This window comes from Verruconis gallopava (genome assembly GCF_000836295.1).
Source record: "Verruconis gallopava strain CBS 43764 unplaced genomic scaffold supercont1.10, whole genome shotgun sequence".
In the NCBI taxonomy this organism is placed as follows: Eukaryota; Fungi; Ascomycota; class Dothideomycetes; order Venturiales; family Sympoventuriaceae; genus Verruconis; species Verruconis gallopava.
Window position 1 is genome coordinate 158,426 of NW_015622146.1, and position 18,464 is coordinate 176,889.

The window sequence follows — 18,464 nt, forward strand, 5'->3', positions numbered from 1 at the left end:
TCGGGGGACCCAAGAGTTCCTAACTCCGGTAGTTCACCTGGGGCAACTGGAGAAGCGATCAAAATTTGCACACCATATTTCACGATCGCTGCGATAGCATGCTGGTTACAGTGTGAGCCAATTCATCATCCTGCAATGGTCCTGGGCCAAAAAGGGGTTTCATCTGCAAGAAGCGCGGTCGCTCCGGATGAGAGGCAGCAAATGTTTGAGCCTCTGCGAGCCTGGCAAACCTTTAAACCTTCGGAGAAGGTCCGACGATGGCTGAGCAACTGAACTCGTTCCCAACTCGAAGCATGGGCGGTTTATACATTGACAGTTCAACATATGCTGAGTTCATGCTCGGTTATTGTATGGACTACTACGAGTGTCCCACTAGCGAATCTTAGCGTGCATCGGAGAATCTGAACGCCGCGGACGCCATGGATACTCCTTTGAGAGGTTATTTTAATCAAGAGGCCTGACGATGCAAGTTTTGGTGCCGCGTTTTTCACATGCAATCAATGTGTAGTCATTGTTTGAATATTAAGCGACGTGCACTTTCAGCATTGAATCTCGCTCTCTGTTAGATCTCTCCAGAACTGCACACGAATCGGTTGGGAATAACTGCTTATGAATGATCATCAGCCAAACATGCGATTGAATCTTCGGGCATGGCTGCCGACCCCAACCCCTCTCGCGACAAGCATCAACCTTGATGCTCAGCCTTTGGTTTGAGGACGAGCGGGGCACTTGAGTTTTCTCGTGCTCGGGTGGAAGCAGGCTGAGGTATCAGCCACTCGAGAGCACCGCTCAACGCACATGTATTCTTACCCAGTCCTTCGCAAGCGGTAACGGAGAGCTCCGCATACAATGCCTGCCTCACAACGCGTACACCTCATGCAGGGTAATCTATCAAGGGTGAAAATTTTGATGCTGTGTTGAAGCATGTCAACTTTTTCTCGCTCTTTCTTTGTCTTTTGGCCCAACATTCAGACAGCATCTTTCAGCTCATCTGAGGAGGGCTCTAGCGGCTGCCGGTCTTTCTCGGTGCATTAGTGGTTCTTGCAGGGCGGGACGAACATGGGATGAGGGTCAACAGCTAGCCCCGACAATTGGAACCAAAAACATTCGCTAAATGGCCAGCGGCCAATCGCTGTGTGTTCGGTAAGGTCAGCGAAACGTCGCATGCACGTGAAATCGGATTCGACGAACGCATTGCAAATTCTGCTGTTCATTGTGACTCGGCGAATTGCCACCACGGATGACTGTGGGTAATACTTGTAGATGGAGCAGGGCGGCCCGGGGGGTTTACCGGACCATCATTCGTCAGCCGAATAAGCGAATGAAGAGCCGCGAACTAGTCCTTGTCCATCCATCGAGTGTGGAGCCGTGACGAACGTGAGGACAGACAAGAGTCGTGACGAGACGTCGAAAACCTCGGGCTGACCGTCCCGTACGAGCTTCTCGAGCGGGTTGGCTAGCTAGAGCGCAGCTCAAGGAAAACATCTTATCGTAACCCGATGCCGTGGGACGGCGCAAAAGCATAAAGATAAGAAGCAGTCCGCCGTGCTGACTGTGATTGCGAAGTCTGCAGATCCCAAGACGTTGGATGGCCCTGCAGAGGCGCACAGTCGGCGGCCAGAACGTGCAGGGCAGGCTTGTACCTCCAGCAGGCTCCGCACATATTAGAAAGAAGGCTAGCTCGCAGGATGAGAAACGAGATTGACGCACCGATAAGCCACTGGACCGTTGCACGACCCGACCGACTGCGGCAAGAGGTCGCGTGTGGATGTGTGTCCCGACAAAGAAGCGCAAGTTTAGTGACCAAACTTTCCTTGTCGCCGTACCAAGAGAGCATAGTGGATCAGCGCATGGCTTGGCTTCTCTTGGGCCAAAACATCTGCTCTCCAACTTGTTCCCGCTTCAAAGTTGCTTGTCTCCTCACATTGTGTTTGTTGTGTCCAGCTCGTCGCCGTGACTGACCGCTTCCTTCTCGTATGCGGCTCTAGATCGGGCGTCTGGGAATGAAATTTGGCGACTCGCTGCGCCAGCACTCGGTTCCTGAGTGGGCGTACTGTGCGTCATACCATCCTTGCCCTTGTGAGCGGCCTCCCAAAACTAACAATGCGTGTTAGACAATGTCGACTACGATGCTGTGAAGCACTTGATCAAGGAATGCACCAGCGCGGGCAAGGGCAAAGCAATTGCCATTCCTGGCTGCGACAACGAGGGCGCCGCCAACGGCGAGAACAGACTCTACGCTGTGCTTGTCGCTGAGCACGAGCGTGTCGGCTTATTCGTCAAGAGCAAGTCCAATGAGATTCAAGGACGCCTGAGTACGTAGAACGTGCTACTCATACCTCTTCTCAAACCTTCTGACACGCGCAGCCAACGTTGAACGAGTATTGAGGAAGCTTCGCTCCCGCAATGTGAGCAGTGGGTCGGACGTGCCGAGGCCGTACCTCTCGGGCCGCTATGGCAAGCTTGAGCGTGAGGCCATCAGCGCTGGCGAGGAGATTCGTGCTTTGTCGCGATTTGTCGCTGCGCAGCGCACCGCTTTTAGGAAGTTGCTCAAAAAATATAAAAAGTGGTCGGGCTCGACTTCGCTGGAAGAGCGTTTCCGGACCGAGGTTCTGGGCAGATCGAACAGCTTCACGAACATGTCGATGAGTGAAACCTTCGATCGCTGGACGGACTTGCTTCAGGCAATCCGTACTGCCAATGGCTCTGGAGCCTTGCCCGGCCTCACGCCTTTGCAGACCAGCAAGGACCGCCCGTCCTCTCAAGACACGCGAGGGCGGGTGGCTCTGCGAAGCTCTGCATCTGTTGTCCGACAACTCGAAGAAGCCATCAATACTGTGAGCGATGTGAACTTTGACACGGCCTTCTCTGAAGTCACGATTGGCGACAAGGGAGCGCGAGCAATCTACTGGATCCATCCAGAGCAGTTGATTGAATTGCAGGTTCTACTGCTTCAACACTTTCGACTCTACTTAACAAAACAAACTATAGAATCTGCCTCGCCCTTTTCCCAGTCCCCAATTCTATCACGCCGTAGCTCTGTGTCCACACGCCAAGAAGGTGTAATGGAACGTGAGAATGATTGCGGTGTCATTTACGTGGACAATGCCGACGACTATGGCGTTCGGCAAAGCAGATCTACCGTCAGTGAATCCGAAGATTCTCTTACATGTGCCGCAGCCGCCGCGCGATGGACATCTAGCTTAGACGATGCAACTATAGCTTTCAGGGCTCAAGGGCCATCCCCTCATCCCGGCATAGCGCGAATCCGTCGAAAGCATCTCGGCGCCTTTCTAGATGCAAATCGTGATTTCAAGCCCTGGAAGACTGTTGGGAATGCCGCTTCGATGGATCTGACTACGCCAACTTCAACACTGCAGTCCATGAGCCTGGATGAAGCACGAAATGTGCTTGAGAGAAACAAGAGGCTGGAACCATTGGTAGCTATTCTATGCAAGCGGACCCGCTTTCTAGGCCTTAGCAATTCTTCCTTTGCAGGGCAATGGGCAACTCTTGACACCCAAATTTGCTATGAAAAGATGTCGAAAGATGTTTTGACAGGTAAGGACTGGACATCGAATTTGATGAGAAATTGCCGAGAGTTTCCTTTCGCTATCCTTAGAATTCGTCAGGAAGGAAAAGTTGCAAAGGATGTCATCGATCTCCTGGACAAGAGCCATCTCACAGAGCGAATTCGAGGTTTCTCGCTCGCTAGCCACGCTATCTACGAATTCTGGAAGCCTTGTGCCATGAGTCCTCCATTTTGGATTCCCGCCCTCTCAAGAGATATTCGCAAGGTCCCTGAACATGTTTCCCTTGGCCGTCGCAAGTCTTCGCAGATCACCGTGATCGAGCATGGACAAAACTCAAGTGCCTCTAGTAACTCTGAGAACGATCGATCTGGTTCCAGTACCGCCGTTGGAGATTCTTCTACTACCTCGGTGCCTAACACGCCAATGTACGAACGGGACTTCAGTAGACTGGATGCTATCGCCGAGGTAAAATCTGCGAAGAAAATCAGGGTTGACGAGCCATCTCTTGACAAAAAGTCGCGAAAGAAAGGAAAGGACGAGCGGAGGTACTGGAATGAGTACGACTATCCGAGCGATGATGATGATGATGCAAACGCGTACTATATCTACATTGACCCGAACAAGGAAGACAAATGGTTAGGCCAACAAACTGCGGAGCTTCTCTTTGCAAAGATCACCTCAATCTTCTCTAGGAACAAGAAATCAATCACTGACGAAGAGCGGGCGCTCAGTCAGCCGCTCACAGAAGAAGAGGAGGACTCAGAGAGTACAACTAGTCCTTCTGATTCAGAACTGGAATGGGCAGGCAACAAAAAATCATTCCTTTCGAAGATTCGCGGCAGAAAGCGCAATGATTACGGCACCATGAACATACATCATAACCAAGTGAAGCGGGCCAACACTCAATTGAAACATCTCATCCTGCCAGCTGTCGAGACAGAGTCGTCCGCAAGCACGTCTTCTCGTCTTCTAATTACAGCTATTTGCCTCTCTGCAAGTGTCATCCTATGTGTACTTGAGGGCATACTTGCCACAACTGGACGCAAGAAGCAGAAAGGTGAAGTGGATGCTGGTATCCTCCTCGGCGTCATCGCGAGTCTGTTCTTCGCGCTTGTCGGTGTGACAAGTGTCCTGACGGCCAGAGACGGAATCGGCATTTTCAAATGGGCATGCATCGCCATCGTGTTTTCGGTCGTGTGCGTGGCAGATGGAATCTTAGTAGGTTGGATATTGGTTTAATTTGTTTCGTTTTTCCAGAACACAGCAGGCGGCACGATGTGACATCAGCTTGAGCAGCGGGATTCTTTGTTGTATTACGATTTAGACTGAAAGAAAAAAAATCACGAAATAGGTGATGTCAAGGATTAGATAAATGCATGAAGCGGGCTACGAGTTCCCGTGGGTTCACCCGGAACTGTACGTACTAATGAAAATTGTTTCTTTCACGACTTGAAATATCGACATAAACTAGAGTAGGTTCACTCTCGTGCGATGCTCCATGAGGCCACTAGTGTAAACGTAGGCCGCAGTTGCTAAATTGACAAGTTAAGTTCATGATCCGCATTATCGTAGCGTACCGAGTGAACGAACAAGCTAGCGACAGCTTTAACTCTATTAAATAACTTGGTACACCATGAAGGATGATCAGCATAGGTCACGGAAGACAAGAAGAAAAGTTAGCCTGTAGATCTCCGACTCAACATGGTTGGCGCCGTCTCTCTGGCGAGCTATGGAAACTGCTGAATCAAATGATGACGTGATTGCTATCAGGTTCTCGTCGACATTGTCAGACATTGGTCTATCCGACTTCAGCATAAACAAGGGATGTAACTTGTTGTATGTTCTTGTTGGTTGGAGGAGTTGGATTAAGGGGCACGAAAGCCTTCACGCCTCAGGCTGTGACTATCCGCACCCCCGATTACCCCTTTGGGGATGCATGAATTCTCGAGAATCACTATCTGGCATTACGAACTTGCATTCGCAGCTTCCAACGTTCGTTACCGCATGCCCACCATGACCCGATTACGAGGCTCGAGCGCGCTTTGCTACCTCTTCTTGTCGCTGTTCGCGCTGCAATCGTACGCGCTGCACTTCTACATGAAGGGCGGCACCCCGAAATGCTTCGTCGAGGAATTGCCCAAGGACACCTTGGTCGTTGGTACGTCCTTCTACCCTTTCGGCACTCTTAGCCCACGCACAAGTGTGAAGTCGGGGTATGTGCAGCAATAAACTTACGCTCGGCCGTTAGGACACTACACGGTCACTCAGTATGAGCAGAGCACCAACAGCTTTCACCCGGACAACGCTCTTGGTCTGTTCATCACCGTCGACGAGACGTTTGACAACAACCATCGCATTGTCTCACAGAAGGGCGCCGGCAAGGGTCGCTTCACATTCAGCGCCGCCGATTCTGGCGAGCACCGGCTGTGCTTCGCACCGACCAACTGGCACTCGGCCGGCTCGTACGTGGTTGGCGGCCAGGAGGTGGGCACAATCAAGATCGAGCTCGACATGGCGATTGGAGAGACGAGTGCGATCGAAAGCACCGACAAGGGCACGATGGAGGACCTCGTCAGCAAGGTGAAGGACTTGAACGGCAGACTGAACGACATTCGAAGGGAGCAGGTTTTCCAGCGGGTAGGTTGCCGCCCCTGGCTCTCGCGTAGAGCGGAACGGCGTTAACGAGAGAATTTTAGGAGCGCGAGGCCGAGTTCAGGGACCAGTCGGAGGCGACGAACGCAAAGATTGTGAGATACACTCTTATCCAGCTAGCAGTCTTGGGCGTGACTTGCGCGTGGCAGCTGAGCCATCTGAGGAGCTTCTTCATCAAGCAGAAGCTCACCTAAGGGAGAAGAGAAAAAAAAAACCAAGATTGAGAGGCTTATGGTGTTCCTCAAAAGGGTTGGCTAGTTGCATGCGTGTATGATTAATCTATGACGACGTGTAGGGCGCGTGGTGTTTGTCTCTGGGCTCCGGAAAATATGGGCAGCATAGCAGGCATTCAGCGGCGTTTCAGCAGCAGAGTTAACAACCAAGCTTTCGTGTTGCATCGAGTTGAAATACTCAGATCCGATTGCCGAAGCATAATTTGCCAAATGCGATGTTCAAGGCCATTGTCATATGTTCTTCAAAATGAACGACTTATGCCCAAATCTAGTAGAATAATCTATGACGGTCAAATAAAACTCTTAGGAGGTCTATCTACAGATTAGGTACTATACTGTGCATGACGCCAAGATGCAAGCCTTGCTAGCATGCGAAATGACATGAAGCAGCGTGTGTAAATTCTCACGTCCCTCATTTGCAAAAACTCCACGTCCCGTTCTCAGCATTTGACCTAATCAGGGCCTAGCTTGACCTTCATATTGCTGGCCCTCTGCTTTAAATCCCTTAGTGTCCATACCTGTTCAGGCTCGTCCTTTGTCAGTTCTTCATGCAAGCCATTAAAGAGGATAGCGAGCGCGCTTGTTTTCCAGACCCCCACTTCAGCAGCTCTGTCGCTTGTGTAAATGGTTGTCAAAAGAAAGACGAGACTGCACGCGAGCACCGAAGCTGGCAGCGTAATCCAAGGCCACAAAACGTGAATCAGGACTTTTGACTGTAACGCGTCTCCTGAAAAGGTCTCTACCATGTTGCTGCTGTTTGCCGAGTTGCGAATCGTGATGGTCATGGCTTTGGCAATCGTTGTAAGATAGTCTGGAATACTGCCTGCCGAAAGCCAAGGATTGATGGTCATCGGAATTGATCGTGGGCTCATGTTCTGATTGTTGAACTTGTATCGAGGAATCGCTGTTGAGTTGGCTGCAGTAAGGAACGAGGGAAGAACAATGTCCATGGTGAATGATGTTTCCACCATCGTGTCAGCGTTCAAGCCAAATGTGATTTCCGAGCTGGGTGGAGTTAAGACGATATCTCTTGTGTATTGGAAATTTAGAGGAACGCCTGTAGTCTCATTGAATGTAACATTCCACGGAAAAGGTTCGACTGTTGTGTTTTGCCACGAGTCGATAACAACCTCCTGAAAATGTCCTCTGGAGAAATTCGAGCTCATTGTCTGAACACACCAGTTCAGAACACATTCTTGTGCAACTGGGGTTGCATTTTGGTAGACACCTTCCGCGCCCTCGGCGGTTGCTACAATCAAGAAGTCTGATATAGCGTTGGTGACATTTTTGAACATGATCGAACCACCGTAATAAGGCTGTCGCGTGAGACCATCCACCAGAGGAAATAGTCTCATGGTAAGCGTCTCAGTTGGGTTCGAAGTATTTTCAACGCGAGCGTATCCAGTCATTAGTACGGGAGCGCTGCTGGTGACATTCAAAAAGTAGCCGCAGGAAGTGCGATTCGGATAATCCGCAAACTTTGTGGAAAGTGAAAGTGTCACGTCGTTCAGCCAGTCTGCCGGGCCGTCGTAACAGCCCCAAGACAGATACTGCGATGGCAATTCCTTACAGGCACTGCAGACTCCGAGTGTCTGAAAAGTCGACCATTTGCAATCGCTCGTAGGGCAAAAGCAATCAACATCAGGAACCTTACCACTTCCGTAAAAGAAGGGAACTACCGTGTTCTGAAGTGCAACGTCAGGGCTAATGACGTTCTCACCGTCATCAGTTGACAAGGGCTTGAAAGTTGAATATTGAATGGTTCTTGTTAATTTTGCAGACGAGTTTGTCGCATACCATACTGTGGGGGTTTGAACTAATTGTTGAACAAAGAGCTGGAATGGAAGAGCCATGATGATTACCGCCGCGCCGAGACAAGCCAGTCTCCTGCCACATACGTTAGCTACTGAAGCTTGGTCTTCATCCTGAGGGTGATCTTTGGAACGAACATTCTTTTCGCTTTTGAATTACACGATAGGATTGATTGACCAAGCAACGTCACACATCCCCAAGGCCCTCTGCTGGCGCTGTCAAGCACGTCAAAGTCGAGCAATGGTTTCGGCTCCGACCTGAACCACGTCCATTTGAGCTGACCCAGAGCCTCAGCAGTAGGGAAAAGTAGGGCAGCTTGCGCGATGCCAGAAAAGATAGATATGAAGCCGTTGATTGTCAAACCGAAGCCCAGATCAGGTAGCGCTCTACCGTCAAAGTGCCACAGCACAAAGATGATGACCACCACGCAAAAGGCACCCAACGCCCAACTAGCAAGCTCGATGGTCCACCATTCGAAAAGCAACACAGCTAGCTGGTTTGGCTTGGAGCTCCGTAATTTGGGATCCTTTACGTTGCAGTGTGAATGTCTCCAATGCGAAGTGTCGACATGGTGTACCGTCAGCGTGTGCAAGTCGCTGGTTCTCTTTGACTCTGGTAATGAAATCTTGGGTTTGGTGATTTTGTTGTCTTCCAATGCCATTGACCTAACGAAGCCTTACGGACCCAAAGGTGGCAGGCTGGCTAGATGACTTAGGAGGAGGTTTTCATGAGTATACATTAGTACGCAGACAGCTATCCCGTATTGCCGTAAATCCTCCACATTTGAAGACAGTAATGCATTACGACCTTTTCACCCATATCAGTCTGAGCTCCTGCATGTTCGAGGAGAATTGCCATCGTATTGGTGCAGCTATGTTGTCGTTTTTAAGCGCCAGCTTGATTTAGCGCCGAGGCTGGGTGAGCGCCAAGTCCATCCCTCCATTTAACGAAAGAGGAAAAAGTGTCGTGACCAATGCTTTTCTCATGAAATCGACTTTTTGAAGGGAAACCGTATCCAGATTATAGTAGTGGCTCACTCTTGGAAATAGAATAAAGCATGGATTGGGATCGACTCTGTTTTTGATGTCAATCGGTCCTGACGGCAGACTTTAGAACCTTTTGCGTGGATTGTGGTGCCCACGAAAGTCTCCCATGATGAGATTCAGATACTAAAGGCTTGTCTTCGTTAGCACACAAAAGTTAAGGTGGACTAAAATGAACTTTATACTATGCTTGATAACATTGCTCGAGGTATCAATAGTTCACTGCTCTCTCTACAAGGCGCGTAATGCGGAAGGAACCCTAGCGCCGTGACCCTCTCGTCGGATTGTATCCACATCAAGCCGAGCGCCTTGTTATGCACTTGACATTACTGACTTTGTTCTATATTTAGTCGCAAACTTGAGTTCTTTCAATGCTAAGCCATGATTCACAATCTGAAGGTGAACTGCTGGAGTATTCTGACTTCATACAGCTTTTCTATTCGTGTGCCCGCCGCAAAGCTGTCTTGTGAATCAGATCCGAGAGTCCCATATTCTAGAGGGCGAAGCTTTAAAGATTTGGAGATTTCCCTTACCGTCGATCAAGGCTTTCTATCGCTCTTCACGCAACTCACAGACCTTGAGGAAATCAACAGATCACGGGACGAGGCCGCAAACTCCGGAAAATGCGGGTAACATGGGAGATAAAGCCAGATCACCGCCTGATCCATGTGCAATTATGTCATGAAGAGTGTAGATATTTAGAGATTCTGTGATGCAGACGGTCTCTGCTGATGCGTTGATGTTTGATCTGAGGCCTCCAGATGATTACGAGGATTGCTACATGGCTGTGCTCTCAAAAAAAGCGTGCGCTCGCAGGAATCCTGGGGTGGTACTAGCCTTTTATACAGGCAACGTCAACGCACGGAAGATGAATGTGCTGGAACTACCACGCGCATGAGTGCAGTCAACATGAAGCACTTGAAATTTCGATATATCAAACATCATCCTTATCGTAACAGTGTGGGAATGGAACAAAGGTGCGTACAGACTTCTGAATATCCTCGACAAAGAACTTAGACGTCTCGCAGCGCCAAACACGCTTACCCTATGCGCCGGGAAAAGCGTGCGGGGAGATGGAAAGCTCCGACACAGCGTACATGAAGGCGTATACTGTAACACGAAAGAATCCTCCTCTACTCAGTCGATCCATTCACGCTCAGATCCGCTGTGCTCGCTGACGAAGAGCTGGGGTGACACAGTGTGGTGAATCGGCGGTGGTCGTACTGCTGCTGGGGCACCGACGTGCTTCGCTTCGGCGTCAAAGGAAAAGACCATGCTGCTCCCTTTTTCGAACGCTCGCTTCTCCTTCGTCTTTGTCACCCTTTGTCACCAAGGGCCTGCCGAACCGCTCAGAGCGCGACCCACATCACCATGACGACGACGTCCATTCCCCTCTTTTCTCCGCCCTCATATTTGTAGCTCCACATGCCATCCTTTTCATTGTTCCAGTACGCACCGGCGGCGCTGTGCATGCCCCTTCTGCCGGCGTTGGCTGTGCTGTTATCGTCCTTTGCACCGGTGGGCGCGGTGTGCTGGATGATGGTGCTGTTGACCATGAACTTGAACGACGGCGCTTCACCGGAGGGCGAAGCGGTTTCGGAGATCAGAGTCTGCAGGATGGTCGAAATGATGGTGTCGTTCCATGTTGGTGTCAGACTATGGTTGTACGCCGTGGACGTGCCGAGGGCGGTGTTGCATGCCTTGTGACAGTATTAGCATGCCGTCTGCGGTGCGTAGGATGGTGTCAAGAGTTGTTAGCAGCGAGTGAAACGTACATCCTGTGCTATTTGCTTGAGGCGGGACTCGGGGAGCGGTGCCTGGCACCAAGTTTGTCAGCTGTGGCTCGCGGACAAGCATGTTGCAGATAGACAGCTTACAGGAGCCATGTTCGAAATACGAATCTGACGTCGAAGTAGATGTAGTTTGGATGAAGTCGCAAGGCTGGATGGTTATGCAATGTTTACAAGAGGCCCCTCCGATTCGTGTGTTGTAAGTAATAATACGCATTAGCTAACGAGCCGCGTTTCGGCGCGCATCACGGAGTCTTGCATGAGCCAATGAACGGGTCATGGGCCCACCAGCCCCACCCTGCAATGCACAAGCCACACGTGGCGCAGATAGTCGTTCGCGCACGGAAGAAGCTGCGAAGTGCGCAGGCCTGTGGTCCGTGCGCAGACAGCTGCCCAGCCAACGGTTGGCCAAAAGCATCGCACGTGCTGTGCAACCGCCCAGTAGCAGCGAGCGAACCAGCAGAACTAGTCCGTCCTTCGTTGACATCGTACATCACGGCTCTCTAGATAGATTCTGAGCCGCACACCTTTTCTTCCCGAATCTTACCTCACCCCGCTCGCCGAAAAGCTGCTTCAACCATCGACTGAGATCCTGACCACAAGGCATTAGAGCCTCTTCCCGCCGAGTTTCGTCGAGCTGCACCTCCATCAGGCTCTCTAAGCTCTCCGCTGCAATGTCGACTCAGCCCCTCCTCCAGACAGCTCCAGGTACGCTACCTATTTGTACGGGACGGATTCTTGACAAAGCGCCAAAGCTGGCGTTTGCCGAAGAAGCCCGCGGTTCCTCCCTTGAATAACGAAATGCAAATGAGAAATCAATTGAATGTGAGCGCGGTTGACTGACCCGCACTTCGCTCGACGCAGGCAAACGCATCGCCCTCCCGACTCGCGTGGAGCCCAAAGTCTTCTTCGCCAACGAGCGCACCTTTCTCTCGTGGCTGAACTTCACCATCATCCTGGGTGGCCTGGCCGTCGGTCTGCTCAACTTCGGCGACCGCGTTGGTCAGATCAGCGCCGCCATCTTCACGACCATAGCCATGCTCGCCATGCTGTACGCTCTGTTCACCTTCCACTGGCGGGCCGCCAGCATACGGAAAAGAGGCCAGGCGGGCTTCGACGACAGGTACGGACCTACCGTGCTAGCCATCGTGTTGCTCGCCGCAGTGATCGTGAACCTTGTGCTTAGGCTAAGCGAATTTGGAAGCAAGGATAAGAGCGGAGCAAAGACGGTCAGCACGCAGATCGTTATGTGAAGAAAGGACGTTGCGCTGTGGCTGGACTTGGTCGGCAAAGGCGCACAAAGTGGTGGCCAAGTCGATCGGTTCATTTCTAGACATCAAAGTCGATGGATGGAAAGTAGAACGGGATCAGGCATCCATGTTGCTGACAGGCAAGTGGACGAGCGGACAACGGCAGAGAGAGAGAGAGAGAGAGAGAGAGAGAGAGCATGTGGAAAATTTATTCTCCCTGTTATTTGCATAGGACGGATCATTGTACATACGGGTGGAGTTTGGAATCAAAGTCTCTTACGAAGCTAGAGCCGCTGCTGTTGGGAGAGAGTTCGATGACGTGAGCGTCGCCTCTCAAGCTATTGTCCGCGTTTTGTTTAACACCAGATTTTGTCAAGGATCGGCACAAGCGAAGAAAAGGGTAGCTACTCGCGAGGTCCAGATACGAGTCATTCCTGATTGAAGACTAGCTTCTTGTACATAGAATGACTTAGGACTCATGACAAATGCAAACCGTCGTCTTCAATGTATCCGTACATACACTTGCCTAGCTGCAGGGCAAAACGCATTTGCGGAGCACTACCGATTGAGCAATCTGCAATCCTGCAACGGGGTGCAACTCGACCTGTCGAGGTGCCAAACAGCAGATGGAAGACGCGATACCTTGATAAGCCAAAACAAAAACCTAGGTCGGACGGATCTCCATGACCTAGAGGACGCGCAGCTCGTCAAATTATGACACAATGAAGCGTGACTAGGCTAACCGAACACCATGACCCTTGTATGCTCTCTGGTTCCATTGATCGTGTTGGAACAAGTTGAAGCAGTCAAGCATCTTCGTCCCGTACGGTATTCACCTTCCGAAGCAAACGCCCCGTCCGTTCCACCCTCTTCTCTTCTCTCTCCGGCGGTATTTACTCTACCGCATGCTCTGGTGGCATGTCGGACTTGAACATGCGAAATTGAACGAAGATGATGGCGTCTTCGGCGATGGTGCCGAGAGATCCAACAAGCCACGGCAGGTTGGTTAGAACATAGTCCTTCTCCAGAGAATGGAACAGGATCTGGCGATGTTGTTAGCGAGCCTTTTTGAGTAGGAGCTGCGCCTTAGGGCTTCCAGCAGTGTTGCACTCACGCCTGCGCCATATGTAAAATTGCCCATAAGGCTTAACAAGAAGAAAAGCAACGACAGTCCCTCGCAAGACCTGTCCCGCTGGTTCTTGATGATCTGCGGTATTCTCGCGCCAAGGTAGCAGACTGCACTGGTGTAGCCTAATATTTCCGCCCCAAGAGGAGTGTGTACACCTTTTCCCGGATCTCCCGTCTCCTCGGGAGCAGGATGCCACACGTTTGTCTTCCAAGCGATGGCCCAGCCGGCAGCACCGACTACACATACCAGAAGGATGCTCATGCTGTTCTTGAACCACGCTCTGCTACCCGTTTCTTCCTCGACGATGGCAGCCAGACTGGAGCGCCGCCGCGAAGCAGTACTCCTTCTCCGGTGACTGCCTGGCAAGCCTATGCTGCTCCTCCTCCTTCTGCTCTCATACGAGGACGACCTTTGCAGCAAGGGCTGTTCGACACTACCGCCACTCTCCGTGGTCATCTGGGATAGCTTCCGTAGCCGCCGCGCGTTGACGGTGTTGTAGTATACGCATTGCGAGATGAGAATCAGGTCGGCGAGACAGAAATACACGGCCAAAGCAATCACGGTGGGTACAAGGCCAGCCCATACAGCGCCGATGAGGTTGGTTATGTCGCCGATGAACCAGACGACGAGAAAGAGGAGGGAGATGCCTTCTGCTGAACCCTGCCTGTAATTTTCAATCAATTGGGGCACCTGTCAGAGAAGTACTTGTTAGCAGCCACAAACATGTTCTCACGCACTGGCAGCGTGTTCGCGTGCCTCTCCCTCTGCGTGCCGCGAGACAGTGATTCGGACATACCAAAAGAAAGATCCAGGCCGCCAATGAAATACTGCCGAAGACTCCACTCAAGGCTTCGTGAGCAGTCAAGTGGATACTGCTACTGGTATCGGCATGCATCATGGTACACGAATGACATGCACCAAGAGAACTGGGGTTTGTATTGGATGCTCACCGAGACGAAAGGAAGGATTAGACGATCGAAAAGGCACGAGGACGAGGAGCAAACGAGGCTCCGCTCGGAATCTTGATACGAGGGAACAAGACTGCGACCAACCAGCATGAGAAAGATTTTTTTTTGGTCTTTCCTGGTAGGCAGAGGAAGGTCGGAAGTTTTTTTTTCAGCCGCTATCGTTTCACTGCAGAGGTGGACTTTTGGGAGCGAAAAGCTGGAGCTCAACGTCACAGTGAGCTGGGATCTAGAGTTTGCGCTCTCGTTTAGTGGCTGTATATCCGTTCCGTGTGCAGATCTAATCCCTTGGCAACGCCGTGCTAATTGGTCTGGTACGTGTGCTAAACTACCAGCGTGTGTTCTGGAAGCCGAATGAAGAACAGCCCCAACGCGAGCACCAGCCGACAGGTGGCAATGAATTCAAGCACCGATCCAGAGAAAGCCAGGCGAGTGAACGTCCGGCGATGTCTGAAGGACTGGACGAAGCGGAGGAGCGCTGCAGGCGCTCACTCTTCGGACGGGTGGGTGTTGTTGTGCACGTCAGAATCATAGCCTGCGCAGAAAGAGTGGGTCAGCTGGTCTCCCGGACTCCCGACCAGGGCACAGCCTACGACAACGAGGACGTCTTCTCTCCACCACGATCAAAAGTCCTGACTCTCCGTCAGTCAGCGCTCGTTTTGTCATCCCGTTCTCATTCTTTGCTCTTCCATACGTCCTTATCCTCTTCTTCCTTGCTCGTCTTTGTTCCTTCGTCCATTCGCTCGCAGAAATCAAATACCCACACCACTCCCCCCTAGGCTTACGCGCCCAGTCCCGAGTACACCCGCCCTTTTTCCATCCACTTCTCGGCACGCAAGACCCTCGTGCGGGCCGCTTGTGTGACAGCAGCTGCTCCTTCATATATACGACTGGTTGAGAATAAGCACGCTCGTTTCACACGAGGGAACACTTTATCAGTAGCGATGCGCCTCTCAGTGCCGCTCCTGTTGACCGCTTTTGCGGCCTCGGTCGCCGCCTCCAGTCCGCTGATGGAGAACCCTATCCTGGATGGCATATTCCACAAGAGACAGGTCGTCGGCACAGGCGGGACGTCCTCTCCATCCGTAACCGGCGATTCGTCGTCTTCCGGCTCAGACACGTCAACAACAACCACGTCGTCGAGCACGCATACGACCTCAAGTTCGTCCCCCGGCTCCGACACCACGACACCACCCCCAACCACAATCTCGAGCTCCAGCCCATCATCCGCTCCCACCTCAGCCCCTGGATCTTCCTCTGGCAGCGAAAGCTCATCCAGCACAAGGGAAAACACGTCAAGGACGACGTTTACTTCTGCCCTTGTGACATCATCCACACGCCTCTCTACAACCGTTATATCCACCACCGGTTCGGATGGCCAAGTATCCCTAGTCACGTCGACCACGTCTGAGGTTATTGCTAGCACAACTGGCTTCGAAACCGTCGTAACTACGCCCACGCTTCAGGCCAGTTCCGACAATGGCAGTAGCGGCCTCTCATCGTCATCGAAAAAGATCATCGGCGGTGTTGTTGGCGGTGTAGGCGGTGCCATTCTGCTCGGAGGTATCGCTCTTGTCCTGTGGAGAGTCTACGGCAGGAAACAGCACCATGGCAACTATGACGACGTGCACTCTGGCGATACTGCTATCGCAGAGAACAAGCCGATATCACACGGAGGTTTGGCTGACGACGAGTCGCACATGGATCGGTACACACAGTCGAGCAGACCAAACGCAGCCTCCAATTTTTAGCTACCGCTTTTTTGTCCGTTTGTGCCATCTCTGCTCACGTATTTGTGTGCAAATGTTGAAATTCTTTTTTTTTTTTAGCGAGGCATGGCTGGCGTTATGTGAACAAAATTTGGCGATTGGTAACGTTTCTGGCTTTTCTTTGGCTTCTAGCGATACACCTGTGCACATAGAAGCGTGTCACTCCTTTGATGAATAAGATGGGTAACTTGGATATTAATCCCGGCATTGGAGCCGGCCGACACACTCTTTTTGTTGTTCTTCACTATTGGTCAAACTCATGTAGGTGGGAGGGTTATAGACGTGTTTCAAAGAACACGGCCAAGCAAGTTGCACAATGTAGTCTAGCTAATTTTAAGTTATCACATGAAATATCGCTCGTCCGTCTAATCCTGAGAACATGCCGTTTGCAATCCCTGAAAACATGGGGAGGACTCTGAGAATTCTGCAATTCCAAACTGACCATCTAGTGCGTTGACGCTCTTTTTCTCGAGCGTAGAACGAGGATCGCTGTTAGGCACGGCCTTAATACGGGCAAATACCGTCCGAACCTTGTTTGAAGAGGCCAGAAAATCTCTCGTTGGCGGTCGAAGAACCACCTTGAGGGTTGACTACCTAAAGCGGTCGTGTTCCACATGGCTAAGCAAACCCGCCGTCCATCTCTCCTGTCCGTATGGCCCAATGGTTTCGTAGGCACACCTGCTGGCCCTAAACGCGCGCCATCACCTCTAGATAACACGCGTCAATTTGGCTTATCCTCAAATGCGCCTGCCGCGCCCGACGAGCTTCTCACCTCATGGATCCAGTGTACAGATGTGCACATGCTGCGATGGCGGACGAAAAGACCTGGCTCCAGGAAGACTGGCGTAGTAAGTAAGAAGGCAAGGGATTCGAGGTTTCTACATCAACACATTTGATTCCCTTGAAAGTCAGCTATAGGATCCCGCGTTCATAAGTATGGTCACACGTTTTCTGTCGGCGAAAAATTGGCCCTCAGCGAAAAGGTCTGAAGCGCAGCGACAGGAGATCGAACAAGATAGACGAACAGAGTCTACGTTGGCGGAAGAGCATCGTCTACGCTTTGGGTGTTGAATTACCAATCGTGTTCTTCTCTGCACTTGACATAGTAGTCTGAAAGTAAGACTTCTCCCATTATTACGACGCGAACTTTGTGTAACTCGCTACCAAGGCACTGCCTCCCAGGATGCCTACAACTTCTGCGCCTTCCACTGTTCGACACATGCCCCAAACGTCATGAACTCAACTCGGTCGCCTTTCGCCTGGAGCTTCTTAAGGAATCTTTCGATCATTGGAATGATGTGAGCCATCCCACTCGTGTCGGGGTGAAGAATCAACGGAAAGACGGTGATCTGATCCTTCGCGTCCGGCTCCTCCTCCATCTCTCTGAGGAGAAACTCCAACCTCTCCAGCCACATTCCCTCAATCGCGGCCGTTGGCACGTAGCCATGGCTGTTTGGAAGATGGGGCCAGAATTGCATCGGCGTCATGTCTTCCATGTACCAGTTGCCAGGCACTTCGACAACTGTGCCGGGCGCGTCGTTGACCTGCGGTGACGGCACCATCCAAGACGAGGCCTTGGCTGCCGGCGTGAACTGCGGCAGTTCGATGGGAGAGCCCCCGCCCCGCGGGAGGTAGCTGAGCTTGGAGTCATGCAGCGACAATGAGGCATCGTACAAAAATCCATGCTCCTCCAGGAGCTTGATCGTATGAGGACGTGTCGTGTACAGAGGGGCCCTGTACCCTCTTGGCTTCTTCCCCGTCAGCTTCTCAAACATGTCCATGCATTTTCTCAAGACGTCGCGTTCTTGTTCCTCGGTCAGTTTGTAGTTGTCTTCATGGCAGTAGCCGTGCAGGCCGATTTCTGCCCCGCTATCGATGATGGCCCGCGTCTCCTGTGGAAATGTGTCCGCGCTTTGACCTGGGATAAACCAGGTGATCTTGTCCGAAAGCCCAAGACGCTTGAACAGCTTCAGAAGACGTGGAACGCCAACTCGGCCGGCGAAGAAGCCGCTCGAATAGTCGGCAAGAGTGTTGTCGGGCGTCTGCCCCGTGCCCAGCCAGCCTGAGACGGCGTCGAAGTCGACCGAGATGAGGATCTTTAGTGTTGGCGACATCATGCAACCCACTCGCAGCCTGATTGTCTTCTAGATCCGAAGCTGGGAGGTCGTGAATCACGTCGGACAGAACGTCTCATTTGGAAGCGACCTAAGCTTCTCACGCAACCTCTAGCTTCTCAAAATTGACGGGAGGACGCCAAACTAGAACGGGTGCAGTTACCCGCCGGGAGG

At 51.7% G+C, this 18,464-nt stretch overlaps 8 protein-coding genes across 8 annotated transcripts; 4 read left to right on the forward strand and 4 right to left on the reverse strand.

Annotated features, from left to right (window-relative positions):
- The first annotated feature begins 1,667 nt into the window (after positions 1-1,667).
- PV09_03698 (uncharacterized protein) lies at positions 1,668-4,981 on the forward strand. The gene is made up of 3 exons (XM_016356927.1): positions 1,668-2,055; positions 2,115-2,315; positions 2,368-4,981. The coding sequence occupies exons 1-3, from the start codon at positions 2,004-2,006 to the stop codon at positions 4,770-4,772; spliced, it is 2,658 nt and encodes an 885-aa protein (XP_016215016.1). The 5' UTR covers positions 1,668-2,003; the 3' UTR covers positions 4,773-4,981.
- Positions 4,982-5,498: 517 nt separating this feature from the next.
- PV09_03699 (uncharacterized protein) lies at positions 5,499-6,825 on the forward strand. The gene is made up of 3 exons (XM_016356928.1): positions 5,499-5,691; positions 5,782-6,170; positions 6,230-6,825. Exons 1-3 carry the CDS (start codon positions 5,538-5,540, stop codon positions 6,377-6,379), a joined length of 693 nt encoding a protein of 230 aa, XP_016215017.1. The 5' UTR covers positions 5,499-5,537; the 3' UTR covers positions 6,380-6,825.
- Positions 6,656-9,363, reverse strand: PV09_03700 (uncharacterized protein). The gene is made up of 2 exons (XM_016356929.1): positions 8,368-9,363; positions 6,656-8,305 (listed from the first exon to the last, which is right to left on the reverse strand). The coding sequence occupies exons 1-2, from the start codon at positions 8,889-8,891 to the stop codon at positions 6,871-6,873; spliced, it is 1,959 nt and encodes a 652-aa protein (XP_016215018.1). The 5' UTR covers positions 8,892-9,363; the 3' UTR covers positions 6,656-6,870.
- Positions 9,364-10,028: 665 nt separating this feature from the next.
- PV09_03701 (uncharacterized protein) lies at positions 10,029-11,265 on the reverse strand. The gene is made up of 3 exons (XM_016356930.1): positions 11,151-11,265; positions 11,049-11,090; positions 10,029-10,973 (listed from the first exon to the last, which is right to left on the reverse strand). The coding sequence occupies exons 1-3, from the start codon at positions 11,157-11,159 to the stop codon at positions 10,623-10,625; spliced, it is 402 nt and encodes a 133-aa protein (XP_016215019.1). The 5' UTR covers positions 11,160-11,265; the 3' UTR covers positions 10,029-10,622.
- A 244-nt stretch (positions 11,266-11,509) lies between these two features.
- Positions 11,510-12,818, forward strand: PV09_03702 (vacuolar transporter chaperone 1). Its single transcript, XM_016356931.1, has 2 exons — positions 11,510-11,771; positions 11,928-12,818. The coding sequence occupies exons 1-2, from the start codon at positions 11,738-11,740 to the stop codon at positions 12,314-12,316; spliced, it is 423 nt and encodes a 140-aa protein (XP_016215020.1). The 5' UTR covers positions 11,510-11,737; the 3' UTR covers positions 12,317-12,818.
- On the reverse strand, positions 12,516-14,618 carry PV09_03703 (uncharacterized protein). The gene is made up of 3 exons (XM_016356932.1): positions 14,239-14,618; positions 13,428-14,132; positions 12,516-13,356 (listed from the first exon to the last, which is right to left on the reverse strand). Exons 1-3 carry the CDS (start codon positions 14,338-14,340, stop codon positions 13,207-13,209), a joined length of 957 nt encoding a protein of 318 aa, XP_016215021.1. The 5' UTR covers positions 14,341-14,618; the 3' UTR covers positions 12,516-13,206.
- A 239-nt stretch (positions 14,619-14,857) lies between these two features.
- PV09_03704 (uncharacterized protein) lies at positions 14,858-16,560 on the forward strand. The gene has a single exon (XM_016356933.1). The coding sequence runs from the start codon at positions 15,352-15,354 to the stop codon at positions 16,156-16,158; it is 807 nt and encodes a 268-aa protein (XP_016215022.1). The 5' UTR covers positions 14,858-15,351; the 3' UTR covers positions 16,159-16,560.
- A 450-nt stretch (positions 16,561-17,010) lies between these two features.
- On the reverse strand, positions 17,011-18,444 carry PV09_03705 (uncharacterized protein). The gene has a single exon (XM_016356934.1). The coding sequence runs from the start codon at positions 18,291-18,293 to the stop codon at positions 17,364-17,366; it is 930 nt and encodes a 309-aa protein (XP_016215023.1). The 5' UTR covers positions 18,294-18,444; the 3' UTR covers positions 17,011-17,363.
- Between the last annotated feature and the right edge of the window lie 20 nt (positions 18,445-18,464).

Coding starts and splice junctions, on each gene's coding strand:
- PV09_03698 (XM_016356927.1), top strand. CDS start 2,004: ATGAAATTTGGCGACTCGCTGCGCCAGCACTCGGTTCCTGAGTGGGCG. Junction 2,056..2,114: donor GGTTCCTGAGTGGGCGTACT/GTGCGTCATACC, acceptor AATGCGTGTTAG/ACAATGTCGACTACGATGCT. Junction 2,316..2,367: donor TGAGATTCAAGGACGCCTGA/GTACGTAGAACG, acceptor TGACACGCGCAG/CCAACGTTGAACGAGTATTG.
- PV09_03699 (XM_016356928.1), top strand. CDS start 5,538: ATGCCCACCATGACCCGATTACGAGGCTCGAGCGCGCTTTGCTACCTC. Junction 5,692..5,781: donor CAAGGACACCTTGGTCGTTG/GTACGTCCTTCT, acceptor CTCGGCCGTTAG/GACACTACACGGTCACTCAG. Junction 6,171..6,229: donor GGGAGCAGGTTTTCCAGCGG/GTAGGTTGCCGC, acceptor AGAGAATTTTAG/GAGCGCGAGGCCGAGTTCAG.
- PV09_03700 (XM_016356929.1), bottom strand. CDS start 8,891: ATGGCATTGGAAGACAACAAAATCACCAAACCCAAGATTTCATTACCA. Junction 8,306..8,367: donor AATTCAAAAGCGAAAAGAAT/GTTCGTTCCAAA, acceptor CGTATGTGGCAG/GAGACTGGCTTGTCTCGGCG.
- PV09_03701 (XM_016356930.1), bottom strand. Junction 10,974..11,048: donor TCAAGCAAATAGCACAGGAT/GTACGTTTCACT, acceptor TACTGTCACAAG/GCATGCAACACCGCCCTCGG.
- PV09_03702 (XM_016356931.1), top strand. CDS start 11,738: ATGTCGACTCAGCCCCTCCTCCAGACAGCTCCAG. Junction 11,772..11,927: donor CCTCCTCCAGACAGCTCCAG/GTACGCTACCTA, acceptor CGCTCGACGCAG/GCAAACGCATCGCCCTCCCG.
- PV09_03703 (XM_016356932.1), bottom strand. CDS start 14,340: ATGATGCATGCCGATACCAGTAGCAGTATCCACTTGACTGCTCACGAA. Junction 14,133..14,238: donor CGGCCTGGATCTTTCTTTTG/GTATGTCCGAAT, acceptor CTTCTCTGACAG/GTGCCCCAATTGATTGAAAA. Junction 13,357..13,427: donor ATTTTACATATGGCGCAGGC/GTGAGTGCAACA, acceptor CAACATCGCCAG/ATCCTGTTCCATTCTCTGGA.
- PV09_03704 (XM_016356933.1), top strand. CDS start 15,352: ATGCGCCTCTCAGTGCCGCTCCTGTTGACCGCTTTTGCGGCCTCGGTC.
- PV09_03705 (XM_016356934.1), bottom strand. CDS start 18,293: ATGATGTCGCCAACACTAAAGATCCTCATCTCGGTCGACTTCGACGCC.